The 13,078-nt window shown below is 44.3% G+C and overlaps 1 protein-coding gene across 1 annotated transcript in view; it reads left to right on the top strand.

Moving 5' to 3' along the window:
- LOC138566947 (zinc finger protein 91-like) overlaps positions 1 to 13,078 on the top strand; it is a 1,189,804-nt gene that overhangs the window by 68,588 nt on the left and 1,108,138 nt on the right. The window contains exon 2 of the mRNA XM_069644717.1: positions 6,006 to 6,132. Coding sequence (XP_069500818.1) covers positions 6,006 to 6,132 — 127 coding nt within the window. The remainder of the gene's footprint in view (positions 1 to 6,005; positions 6,133 to 13,078) is intronic.

The raw sequence follows: 13,078 nt of genomic DNA on the forward strand, positions 1-13,078 counted from the left end.
GCTCTACTTGTTTGCAGTCCCAATTTCTCTTTACTCTTCTGCCTTGGGGTCATTCTTTTTCACTCTTGACCCCATATTCTGGAACGCAGTACACTCCCTCTGCATATTTGATCTTCCTCCTTTTCTCTCTTGTGCACCCGCCTAAAGGCTTGTTTACTTTCTTCATAAATGTTTCTTTTGATTTCATTTTGCATATTTTTGTACCGTTTATTTAGTCAAAGCGCTTTGGCATATAGCGCTATAGAAATCCCCAAAATATGAATAATGGCACAATTTAGCATTCTAGAGTGGAAGCAGATCCTATCGGAAAATAAATGGGTATTCCTCGAACAAAGCATTTCTGAAACGCGCATATGGTCCTAACCATGGTTTTCAAAACGTTCTCGAGCTCTGAATTTATAGATTAAAAGAAATGACAAAAGCAACATTTAGTGAATAGAGGAGGAGGAGGAGAAAAGGATAAAGGACAATGCTGAATTTATGCCAGATCTCCAAAAAGAGGCCTTTGACACTTGATACATAGGGGGATGTTCCAAAGTGGGGACAGGTTTAAACATGATGCTATCAAAACATTTCAAAAGTGTCAAATGGACTTTTAAATCTTAGAGATTGAAAGGTTTCAATAAAGGTAACTGCAGCACTGGTTCCTCCACCCCTAGCAAAACCCAGGGTCACCAGACCCTTAACTCAACATGAAAAGAAATATATTTTTTATAAGGGTTGGAATCATCTGAGGGAATGATCGCCAAAATCTATGACCTGCTTGTATCTCAGAATCTCAGAACATAAACACTAATTGGCAGCATTAAAAATGCACAAAGAACGAAATTCTGAACTCTAAGAAGGGCCTTTGGGAAGACATTTTCAGGGGGTCTTGGAGATCTTCACCCACCTCAGATCTGGTAGAAACACAATTTAAAATCCTTGATTGCTGGTATTTCATGCCTGATCGCTTCTCCCATTTCTGTCATGGAGCAGACCACTTGTGCTGGAGAAGATTCCGCCAGCAGGGAATTCTATTACATATATTGTGGCCCTATCCCAAATTGCAACATTTCTGGTTAGAATTAAGCTCCAAGATCCGACCCATTCTTGGAAGAATTATTTATAAGGATATACTAGGAAGTATGAATCCTAAGCAGACAGGGAAATTAGATGAATGCGTACCTATCGCTGATGGCAGCAAACTAGCTTTAGTGTTTCTGTGGAAGAAGACTGATTCCTCCCCAACCCCATCAATCTTCTTGTGCACAAGGAATATTTGGCATATAATGGCCATGGAATAGACTGCGAGCCTGCATGATAGACATCAGAAATTCATCAGTTGGTGGATGCCATTTCTGGGAACTGCCTCTGAAAAGATGGTTATATTCGATGTGCCCAATAAGACTGATTTGATTTAGAAACAATCCAGGGCAGCAACCACAAGGTTAACGTTGCTTGATCTATCTGATGGAACATAACTCTCCCCGGGGTAATGTAGTTTTGTGGCTTTATTTTGGGCTCGGAGTAGCAGTTTGAGGGGAACAGCGGAGGGTAGGTGTTTTTTTTCATTACTATTAATACATTGTTGGACTGTAAAATGTTGGTAGTTATGTCGTTCTTCTTTTTTCAATTGTTGTCTAACTTAAAATAAAATTTGTTCAAAAGCAAGGTACAGAAGCAGAGGGAGCAGCAGAAGAGGAATCCATAACAGCAGGGAGCGAAGCAGAAGAAGTGGTTCCACAGGAGCTAGCATCACATGGAGGTGGGGTGTTGGGGGAGTGCTTTATAAGATGGCCTGAAACAGGACTTGAGATTCAGGAGAGGAAAGAGGGTACTCTGGGGTCACTGGGGGAAGCGGACTCACTTGTTAGAGATGAGACTAAGAGGAGCTTTTAGGAGCAGAAGCTTATTGGTCACCTAATGGGAATGGAACAGCTTGGTAGTGGGAAGGGCGTGTTGTTGACGTGGGGGGTACATTTTTCAAGTTTCAAGCTAATCAAACCATTTCTTACTTGCTCAGAGTCCATTATCACTAGCCAATGACTAGTGGCGAATGCACATTTTGAGCACTGATACTGTGATAGTCGAAGTCTGGTGGCAAGAATGACCCTGAGGCAACTTATTTCATTTTTTAAAGCGCAGGCCTAGCTCGAGAGCAGCGTTGTGCTGTACAGAGTGTGGGTAGCCAGTGTTTGGGCAACTTGTTAGGTGCTTTATCAGAGACACCTACCTGAATCATTGAGTTATCAGAAAGAAGAACAAGGGTAGTAGATGAGGAGCAGAATTTAAATGGACACAGGCATCCTTCACCCAATGATGGCACATCTAACTGACCTTATTGTAAAACCATCCCCATGAAGTGCATAGCGGGCCTTAAGAACTCCCCAAGTAGCCACGGTTCAAAACCCACCCTCCTTTTAGCAGTGCTTGTTCCTTCAAGCTTTCCTGTCTTTAGAACTCTGCTATTCATGGCTGCCTGGTGCTTGGAGAAGAGGTAAAAGGGCATGTGCTCTCCTATTGCCTTGAATGTGGTTTTAACACTCCCAGGCTCAATCCATGGCGTTAGCCTGACTGCCCCAGAGCCAAATACATAACCTCTGGTAGGTCAGAATCGGGCGACAGACATGGAGGCATGAGTGATAGGACTTCTATTAAATATAAAAAAAGGCTTAAGCTCTCCCTAAACCTGCAACTCCAACCTTACTCTAAAGCAGAACAAGTAAGATGGTACTCGTCGGGATGTCTTAAAAATAATATCATCGGTGCAGAATCCTAATCTAATTTAGTTCCTGTCCCTACGTCTCAAAAGGAAATGACAAACGCATGCCTTGGGAACTGCCCAATGAAAGAATTGCTGCTGGCTTCTGGCCTCTTTCCCTTAGTCTCATTTTCAGAACGTTCGTATCGTGCAGGAGGACCGTCCTGGGACTCGAATCCGGTCTCTGTCTTTCTTCCTACTCTAGATTTCTCTCAATGCTTTTTCCTTTGTAGAGACTTTAGTCTTTTTTGCTCCAACTGGTCCCCACTCTGGGGGGCTGTCTTTCCCCCTCCTCACTGGTGCTTTTGGCTTCTCTACCCACTCTGGGCTTTTCTCCCTCTTCTTTCCTTTGCTGCCCACCTAACCGCCCAGTATAGCCACTGTATACCTGCTTCTGAGGAGCGTTGCCCCTCACGAGTGGTATGGAGTCTGTGCGGAGCCGCTTACACCACTTGTGAACTGGAATTTGCATCGGCAGATGGCGACTCCTCTATCTCGCTCTGTGTGGGGACTCGTTGGCAGCTTCTCCTCCAGTCCGCTCAGTGATACCTATTCTCGTTTCCGTGACTGGGCAGGATTAGCAGACCGCCGGCTGGGATGCCGAGTCTGGTGTTCCCCCTTCCTTACTCCTCATTGAACTCCACAGTCTTCAGCCAGGGGCTCTTCTGAATGGTTCTTTCAAGCACACTCCTCTAGGGGGCTAGTCGGTCTGACTCTCTGCTGTCTTCCATGAGAATTGGGGATGGTTTGGGCCAGTTGCCGGGTCAGTCATTACAAAAGGGATTATAGAATTATCATACACCTTAGCTCCACATTTCCAATAAAGATGTTAGAGTCTGGGGGGGGAGGGATGGCGACTGGTACACTCTCTGAGGTTCTCCTGTCCCCTAAGAGGGCGGGGGAGCCCACTAAAGGGATCCTGTTTACCCCGTTCCCTTAGGGGTAAGCATAGTAGACTCACACCACTAGTCACAAAGGGGGTGACTCGCCCTTGGGGAGCAGTGACCTTGTCATTGGAATTTTCACAACTCTAATCACAATTTCTGGCACTAGAGTGCCAGACTCGCTGCATGCAGGAAGATGGGCAACTGGTCCTTCTCTCACTACCCTCTTTGTTGTATATCTGCATTCGCCTTTCACGTGGTTCAGTGAACACAACCTACTAACAAAGCTTAAGGTATAATTTCTCACTATGGATGGGTATGTATTACGGTTCTATGTGAAAATGTCCCCTAGAAAAAGGTTGACAGGTGATTATTTATTCCCTCCCCCCATGCACCCCTAATTGCTTCCCGCCCCGTACCCCAAATATTCTACGACGTGTATTGTTTACTGTTCTAACTCAAGTTCTAGAATATTTGGAGAAAGTGCTTGTTTTTCGTGCAAGTACAAATTGGGGGAAAATGTCATCCCCTTGCGACCTTTTCCCAGGCAACTTTATAACTGGATATACCTGTATTACTATACTTCAATAGCCTACTCCCAAGTAAGAAACCATGTCATGGAACTATGAACTAAAATAGTCTAGCATGATGTGAGATGCAACAAACGTAATGCTTTTTCAATTTTACTATATTAGTTTCACACCTCCATTCCCTTACCTTCTGTTACCAATATAGCATAACATGGAACACGGAGATGGAACATTGATGTTAACACCCTACAGCATTACTTGACGCCCACACAGGCAAGCAACATTGGATACAGCATATATCCCTCAATAGTGAGAAGGGCATCATATTTATTATTGGGAAGGGCAAATGGTGAGCAGGGCATAATATCTATTGGGAAGGGGACATTATAACCACAGATCAGGAAACAGTAGGCCATGCACTATACTGGCTGAATTACAATTGGTGAGCTCTGCGCTGTATCTCTGTAAAAAGGTGTCGCAGATAAGCGGCTGGGTGTTACCTTTGAATGGAACCCGAGCAAAGAAGTGACTTTTTGCATCCCTGAAGAGAAATTCTTAATTTGTTTGTACGTAAATTCCTTAAGAAATTAAGTTGGAACTTTTAATTTGTCACACGTTATGTCTATCCACCATAGGATGCTTTGCTCAGTGTTATTAAAATGCTTACAAATATGTGATAGTAATGTTTGTTATGTTATGTTATTGGGCCTTTGTTTAGCGCCTTTTTACCATTGGTATGATCTCAAAGCGCTGTGGGTTGAATTCCCAGAGAGTAGGGTAGTAAGCAGTGCTTGGGTGCACCTTGTATGTGTGCAGCCAGGCCGCATTTTCATGGTGGGTAGCTGCATTCTAATGCTAGGGGTGGTGTCGAGGTTGTGTGTGAGATCAGTAGTATTTGTGCAGCAAGGCCGATTTGACATGGGAGTAGCTGCATTCTGGCGGAGGTGATGCTTGCATATGAGATTGTGTACAGCTAGGCCGATTTTTCGTGCAGTATAGCTGCGTTCTAAAGATTGTTGGGTGTTCATGGTGGTGTGTAATTATGTGTGCAGCTAGGCCACATTAATCTATGCGTATAGCTGCATTCTTATTGATTGAGAGAGTCGGCATATTTGTGTTTGAGTATCTGTGCAATTCTAGGCTGTCCCGTGTTCCTGCTTACCTTCCATTGCATGCTGAGGTAACCACTTCTCCCAATTCTAGATGGTTGGTGCTTTAATTCTCCCTCATACTCCTAATGAGGCTGGAACCACACTAATGTAAGTGGCTTTTATGGTTTAAACACATGGTTTAAGCTACTGTTGTTAATCTTTTTATGTAATATGTTTAAATTTAAAATTCTATTTTGAATTGAATAATTTAAACGATTACACTAATTTCTAAAAATGGGTATTTTGAAAAAGAAATATTTTCACATATTCATAATTAGTCTTTGGGAACGTAGAGGTCAAAATAAGAATTTGATTAGCAGGAGTGGAAAGAAGATCCTGGGTATCCGACATCACCAAGAAAGCAGGAAGGGGAGCGAGGATCCAATGAATTGTTGACACAAATGTAGCTCGGATATGACATGAAAACACAAATTTCTGTCCATTTAAAAGTTATTCCTGGCAGCAGTTGGTGCCAAGACAACCATCCTCTTTAGGATACAAGGGGTGCTAAATAGCTCGGTGCAATATTGAACCCAAAAATCAAGACCCATTTCAAGAAATGTGGAAAATTATTTTTTAAAGGTGCTCAGAGTTATTATATAGACTTGCAACTTTTAATGTTCTGCTAAATATTCCCAGGATTGGATTGTTATTCTTTCAAGATATCGATCATGTATTACAATGTTGTACTTTTTAGGGGCCAGTCACCTTCAGCGACGTTGCTGCCTATTTCTCTGAGACCGAGTGGAGGCTTTTAGACAAAGGTCAGAAGGAGCTTTACAAGAGCGTGATGAAGGAGATCCACCAAGCTTTGATTTTACTGGGTAAGCGGCCGTTTAATTTCCCTTCTTTGGCCAGTTCATGGGACCACCTCGTGTCCGCTGTTATGTACATGGTAGAGGACAGGGTTGTTTGGGCGAACTAAGTACTGCATTTCAAAATAGCTGTGTATCTTTTGACAGGCAAAATAGTGCATGACTAAAGATGAACCCAAAACCCAGCACAGTGCTTTCTCTGTGAGGGGAGTAGTTTACACGCTTCCAGTAGAAACAGTGGAGATGCACTTCAGCATGAAGGCATTTTTTCTCTTTCCGTGGTGCTTCAGAAAACGTGGTAAATGATGCAATTACCTTATGGCAATTGATAGCAATCCCTTTAAAAGAATTCTGCACCCATGCTTTGTTATGGCAATTCCTTTGACATTATGTCAGTACAACCAATAATAATGGTTCTGTCTGAGCGTATGATAGCAATAGCCATCAAATTCCGATACGGAAGCCCAAATTGTTTGCCTAGTCAATGTGAGCTTGTGAATTAGACTGCATCTGCAGGGAATCAAACATTGCTTTTCTGTGTTAAGTAGATGTTTAAATTGTGCTATTCTCTTGAAATTCAATGATAAAAATAGATGGGTGTTGCTAGATGTAAAGACTAAAAACATTGTAAAATACATTCAGCAACTATAATATGAAGCTTGTGCATGAAAGTGGAATTTGAATGTGACTGTCATGAGAAAAATAGCAAACCGATTTTCTGTTAACACTGTTCCAGCTCATCAGCCAAGATGCCATATACATGAAAGGAAAATGCTTCAACCTGAAATACATACCATTTCATATAATTAAGGAGCAGTGTACTAAAAGAGGAGCACTTCGGCAAGAGAGTGAACATAAAGCAGACTGGTCAAAAGATAGAGAAATGATTGACACCTGTTAATATAAAGAATACTCTAAAAGTGGTCTGTGGCGAGTCTGAAGAAGGACACACACCTTCTGAGGGCATGGTGTACAATATTTTATTAAAGTAAACCTATAAAACCTAACTTTCCTCATCACTATGGGTGATCCCTACCTATGTTCCTAACTTGGGAACTTGTCAGACAGTCGTCAACAGCCAAAGAAATAAGTCTGCTGTCCAAAACTACCCTTACTGACCTTACCACTATGAAAACTAACTTGGGCCAGGAGAATGACTTCCTTCTCCTGAGGATACCTCTTGTACCAGTATGTAGTATTCTCTTTAATACATAACCCTCCAAAAGACTCTTGTGACTTCTTGGATCAGTCTCTTTAGTTCTTCAAATGGGCTTTTGGGTTTTCTCTCCTCTAGAATCTGTTCTTGGCTGTTGAACTCAGCATATCCTGTGAAGGTATTATTGGTCTGGTGGGCTTTCCCTACTGGCTCGGTTCTTCTAAACTCTGGCTCATATCTTTTTCTCTTTGGTATTAAGTTCTTGTGCAGAAAATCGAGTTATCCACTGGTCTTCTCTCTCAATATTCAGCTTTTCAATATTTCTTTTTCTTGAATACCAACATTTAGAGTTCATTTTCCTTCAGGTTAACTCTGTTTTATAGCTTCTACTGAGACGAGTTGCTTTTGCGGTATAATTATTCCCTGGGGCATCACATACTTCCTGATTTCACCATTACGTTCTTGAATGAAAACATCTTGGGGGAAGCACTCTTCCTCTGGGACCTTTCTCTGGTCATGGACCACTGATGCCTTCTTCGCTTTGACATCTCCCTCCTCTTACAAAATCTTGTTTCCTTGCAGTGTCTAGGTGCTCCGCTGCGTGACCGGACACCCTCTGAACCTCGCCAGTGGTATTGCCGATCGTTTGTGGACCCGCTGTCGACCGCAGATTCGCCTTCATGGTCTCGCCACCACCTTCTCCTGTGTTGCTGCCCTGTTGGTTTCACGTGCTTCGGGTTTGCTTTTGCTCTTGCGCCCTGTTCCACAATATCGAGCGACTTTGAAACATGCAGACTTTCTGGTTTCTGTCTTCTCCAGGTGTTATGCAGCTTGTAGCTTTCCCAGGCTTGTGTATGCGTTCCTCTCTCTTCTCCCTCATCTCTGAGTGCACGCTCATCGATGTACTTGTCCCAGTGGATTGGCTATTCTGATTTAAAGGTACATGTTCTTTTTCCATAAGATAACGACATCTATGGTCTTGGTACTTCATTTTCAAGTATTTTAAAACATCCCATCTAGGCCACAGTATGTACAGCTTTAGTTCCTCAGGGGAACCACAGTCTTTTTCATCTAAGGGGGCGGGGGGTCTCTCCAGGTGAAGTCCCACTTGCCTCTACCCCTAAGGAGGGTATTGCAGAGCAGGCTCACCTCCCTAGCCTCACAGTGGGAGGGTGGCTCCGGCTTGGGGAGAAGATACAAATTACCTTGATTCTTCACAGGTTCCACTGCACTGTAATTTAGGTGCATCTCCAATCACGCATGTGAACGGAAAGACATCCATATAACAAAAATGGGAACTGCTAAAACCAATCCCAGAGATGCACTCCTGAGTTCTCTGGCAACTAGGTGTAATGAATCCTGCAGATTCATCACTGTTTCCCCGGTGGTGTACTCCCCTCCCCCCCAAACCGCCAGGGAACGACAGCTGCTACCATCTTGACCCTGGGGATAGTCTTATGAAGCAGGATCATGTGGGAGCGGATGACCACCGGGATGAGGTGGTGACTCCATTAGGAGAGACACGGTATACCCCCGAACCCCCTTCTAAAGCAAACATTCCAACATCTAAAGGGCTGATGGCACATTGTCAACCTGAGCAAAATACCAGTACATATACTGCTCACTGAACATCTCCTGTCTCAGGTGTTTTGATTTAAACAGACACAAAACAATGTAACTTTAAAAGATCCCAAATTCCTATGGACTCCAACTCCCATAAAGCCTCAAGTACTAAGACGAAGAAGAGGAAGGAGTCACTGTGTATTGAAGAAAACTTCATGCCGTTCTTGAATGAAAACATCTTGGGGGAAGCACTCTTCCTCTGGGACCTTTCTCTGGTCATGGACCACTGATGCCTTCTTCGCTTTGACATCTCCCTCCTCTTAAACAATCTTGTTTCCTTGCAGTGTCTAGGTGCTCTGCTGCGTGACCGGACACCCTCTGAACCTCGCCAGTGGTATTGGCGATGGTTTGTGGACCCGCTGTCGACCGCGGATTCGCCTTCATGGTCTCGCCACCACCTTCTCCTGGGCTGCTGCCCTGTTGGTTTCTCGTGCTTCGGGTTTGCTGTAGCTCTTGCGCCCCGTTCCACAATATCGAGCGACTTTGAAACATGCAGACTTTCTGGTTTCTGTCTTCTCCAGGTGTTATGCAGCTTGTGGCCTTCCCAGGCTTGTGTATGCGTTCCTCTCTCTTCTCCCTCATCTCTGAGTGCACGCTCATCGATGTACTTGTCCCAGTGGATTGGCTATTCTGATTCAAACATGTGGACTAGTTGTTCTAATAGAAATTAGCTGCATGGGACATTTAAACATTGTGAACACCTCCAATGAAGGTGAATGAGAGAGATGCAGAGCAGGCAAAGCGGCAAGCAGAACCAGAGACAGAAGCAGACACTGGGAAACGGAATGTGCTGAGAATGGCAAACTCATCCAAGCCCCCACTTAGAAGCATAACTTACCATAGAGGCGTGAGACCTGGAGAGGCACAGCGAATGCTTTGGAGGGACCGCTGAAGGACCGGCAGGAACAGCGAGACTGTTGGAGATGCCGTCTTGGTGTGCAGCAACAGGTATACCAGCAGAGGAATGCTCTGCCAGCGAGAGAACTGATTGAGGGTCTGCAACGAAGGGGAAGCTTTCCAAAATTAAAAACTTTGCTGCATCAACGTGCTGCAGTTCGGAAACCCCATCAAACGCCAGTGAGACTGCCCATAGGTGTCTGGGACCATGGGCCGTACTGAAAGCTTTATGAACAATTGAACGTTTATTGGAATATCGACAAAGTAACTTAGTCAGAGCTTACACAAATCCTCATATAAGAGAAGTCATTATGGGGAAAGTTGGAGTAAATGCTATCACCAGCAAATGAACATTTTCTGAAGAAGTTGAAAGGCAAAATGTGTACAAGTCTCCATACATGAGATGCCAATTTGGGGAAAGTTGGAGCAAACATTGCCATAAGCAAATGAATACCAGTGAATAAGTTAATAGACATAACTTGTTAATGAAGTATATACATTGAAGGGGTACAACTGTTATACAAAAAGAGAACATTGTAGGAAGTCCTGCTGAAAGAGGCACATCAGAGCTGCAAAACACAGAAGGGGGGGGGGACTCCTGGCAGGGGAGTATACCGGGAAATGCATATAAAAAGGAAAAAACATTCTGAAAAGATACCTGGCAGGAGAGTATACCTGGAGATTGGCATAAGAAGTTATTGTGTGAAAAAGACACTTTGGTCATCCTTTCAAAGTTATTGTGGAAAAGAGTCGCTTGATAAAAAGACGTTTCTGCCTTCTTGAAGAAAGTGTTGTGTGAAAGAGACCTTTCCGCTACTCTTAAGGAAACATTGGTTGAAAAGGACACTTTTGCTTTTCTACCTGAACCAATCCATGGGAAGGGAACCAACCACCACCTGGATTCGGATGGAAGAGCCAGGTTATTCTGACATCGAAGGACGACATAAACTACCAAAGACCACTGTCTGGGCCTTTCTTCTGCAACATCCTCTCCAGAGCAAGCAGTGCAGGCCTGCGTTCATAATCTTGGCCGCAATCGCTTACATGTGTGTATGTGGCCCAGTACACCCAACACTACTACCTACGGTCACCCAATCCATCATATCCAATGCCTCTTGTGGCAGGCGCACGCGCCTTCTGCTACTCATCCACTTCAGTATTCCTTGTTCAACGTACAACAAAACCTACGGTCACCCATCCATGACCAGAACGTTGTCACAATTGATGACTAAACTGCCCTTGCATTCCGATCACCAGCGCAGTTCATTACAACATTCCTGCTACCCGGGGACAACTCTCTGAAACTTGAGGTTATCGCTTGGTGCAGTCGAAGTAGCCCCCCGCTTCACAGGGTGAGGCTTTTTCGGTTTGTACTGTGCAAATCACTGCTTTCCCGATCCCCTTCTGGCTGAGACATTTGAACCCTTCATGGCACTTTAGTTTGCTGACCCACAGTCTCAAGTCACTTGTTCTCTATAATGCACTGGTACTTCCTACCTTTACTTCTTAATCAATTATTCGGATAACCTGCAACTGCCTTTGCTTCCTTTTTAAATCAATGTTTTTGGATAACCTGTGTTCGCTCATCCCACCTGTACCTTGAGGTATGGCCTTGCCAGACCGTACACCCATACCAACTTTGTATTGTATGCTTATTATACTCCTGAAGTAGCCGCCCGTACCATGAGGTGTGGTTTTGCCAGATTTTGCACCCACATTATCTTTGTCTTTAGGCCTACCTGGACACTTGGCAGTAGCCCCTCACTCGATGAGAGTGGCTTTGCTAGAGTATCCCTCAATTATCCACCTGTACGTTGTAACCCTTTATGTATGGTTTTGCACTCTGTATACTGTAATTTCGCACTTACTGTAATTAGCGCCTAGATACCTGAGGGGTTTGTGCGCTGCTATAAATGCAAAATAATAAAAGAAATAAAATAAGGATTGTTTGTTGAATTTTCAGATTTGGTTTTTACCCACTTTTGCTAAATCAAAACAAAGACACTTACCTTAGACTGTTGATTGTTTTAGTGTGAGGGTCACATACGTTTGGACACAATAATTTTGACACAGAATGATCTTCAGTTTTAGTTTCCTAGGAAGGGAAACCCTTTAGGATAGGGACAGAAAGGCCTTTATCCAACCCTTTTTCTTTAACCCCTTAAGTGCCAAGGACGAGCTATCTCCTCCTTAGCATTACGTTTGTGTTGCCAAGGATGAGATAGCTCGTCCTTTTTGCACTTCACTTTGTGCGACCCCTGCAAAGCAGGGATCTCACAAAAGTGAAATCCAATCCCTGGGCTATGTAAGGAGGAGGTTCCTAACACAGGCCAGCCAGAACTCCAGGACGGTTGGAGGTGATGTCCCCGGCCTTGTTCATCCATTTACCATGTGTGTGTACCGTCTCCAAGCACAGCAGTAGCTCCAGGGAGCCCCGGCAGGATCGTCTTCCCTGCCCTGAGGGAAATTCTGTAACACAGCCCTGATAGCGCTCCAGGATGGTCGGGGGTGATGTCCCTGGCCTTGGGCTGCTGTCTCCCATGTGGTTTGACCATACCCAAGCCCAGCAGCGGGTCCAGGGAGCCCCAGGAGGGTCCCCGACCTTTCCCAGAGGGAGAAGCTGTAACGCAGGCCAGCCAGAGCTCCAGGATAGTCTGGGGTAACGTGACTGGCCTTGGGTGGCTGTCCCTCATGTGGGTTGACCATCCCCAAGACCAGCAGCGGGTCCAGGGAGCTCCAGGAGCAATGGTTTTTCGCCAAATTTTGGATTTTGCCAGGGATTGTGGGTAATAAATTTTGGGTCGATTTGCGCAAGTCAGACCTCTGTGGATTCCCATGGGTGCCTTCTTTTCGGAAATGCATGAGGTTCCCCGTTTTCCTTGGTGGCTGCAACAGCCCAGGCCCAAGTTTGTAGGTGGTCCACAAGAGCAAATTCCTGCAAAATCTGCTCTACCAAAACACTTGGGGGTTACCAGTGGTTTAGCCTTTTCCCTTTGCTCGCAGGTAGGTGCACCCACACGTTGGGTACAGTTTTTGTCGGGACACCTGCGGGAATGCGGGAAGGTAGAACATTTGTTGTTTGCTTGGTTTTCATAACGTTTTTGTACATTTGCTGCTGCACTTTGTCACACAACCCTTTCATTTCCCAAATGTGACCTACATTTAGTCGCTGCTTTAGGCACTATTTTTATTTAAAATTTTTAAAAAATGTTTTTAATTAAAATGATATAGTTTTATTATAAACTTTTCATTCATATCCGAAGTAAAACAAAACACAGG

The sequence above is a fragment of the Ambystoma mexicanum genome, chromosome 2p (assembly GCF_040938575.1).
Source record: "Ambystoma mexicanum isolate Mex_15411 chromosome 2p, UKY_AmexF1_1, whole genome shotgun sequence".
In the NCBI taxonomy this organism is placed as follows: Eukaryota; Metazoa; Chordata; class Amphibia; order Caudata; family Ambystomatidae; genus Ambystoma; species Ambystoma mexicanum.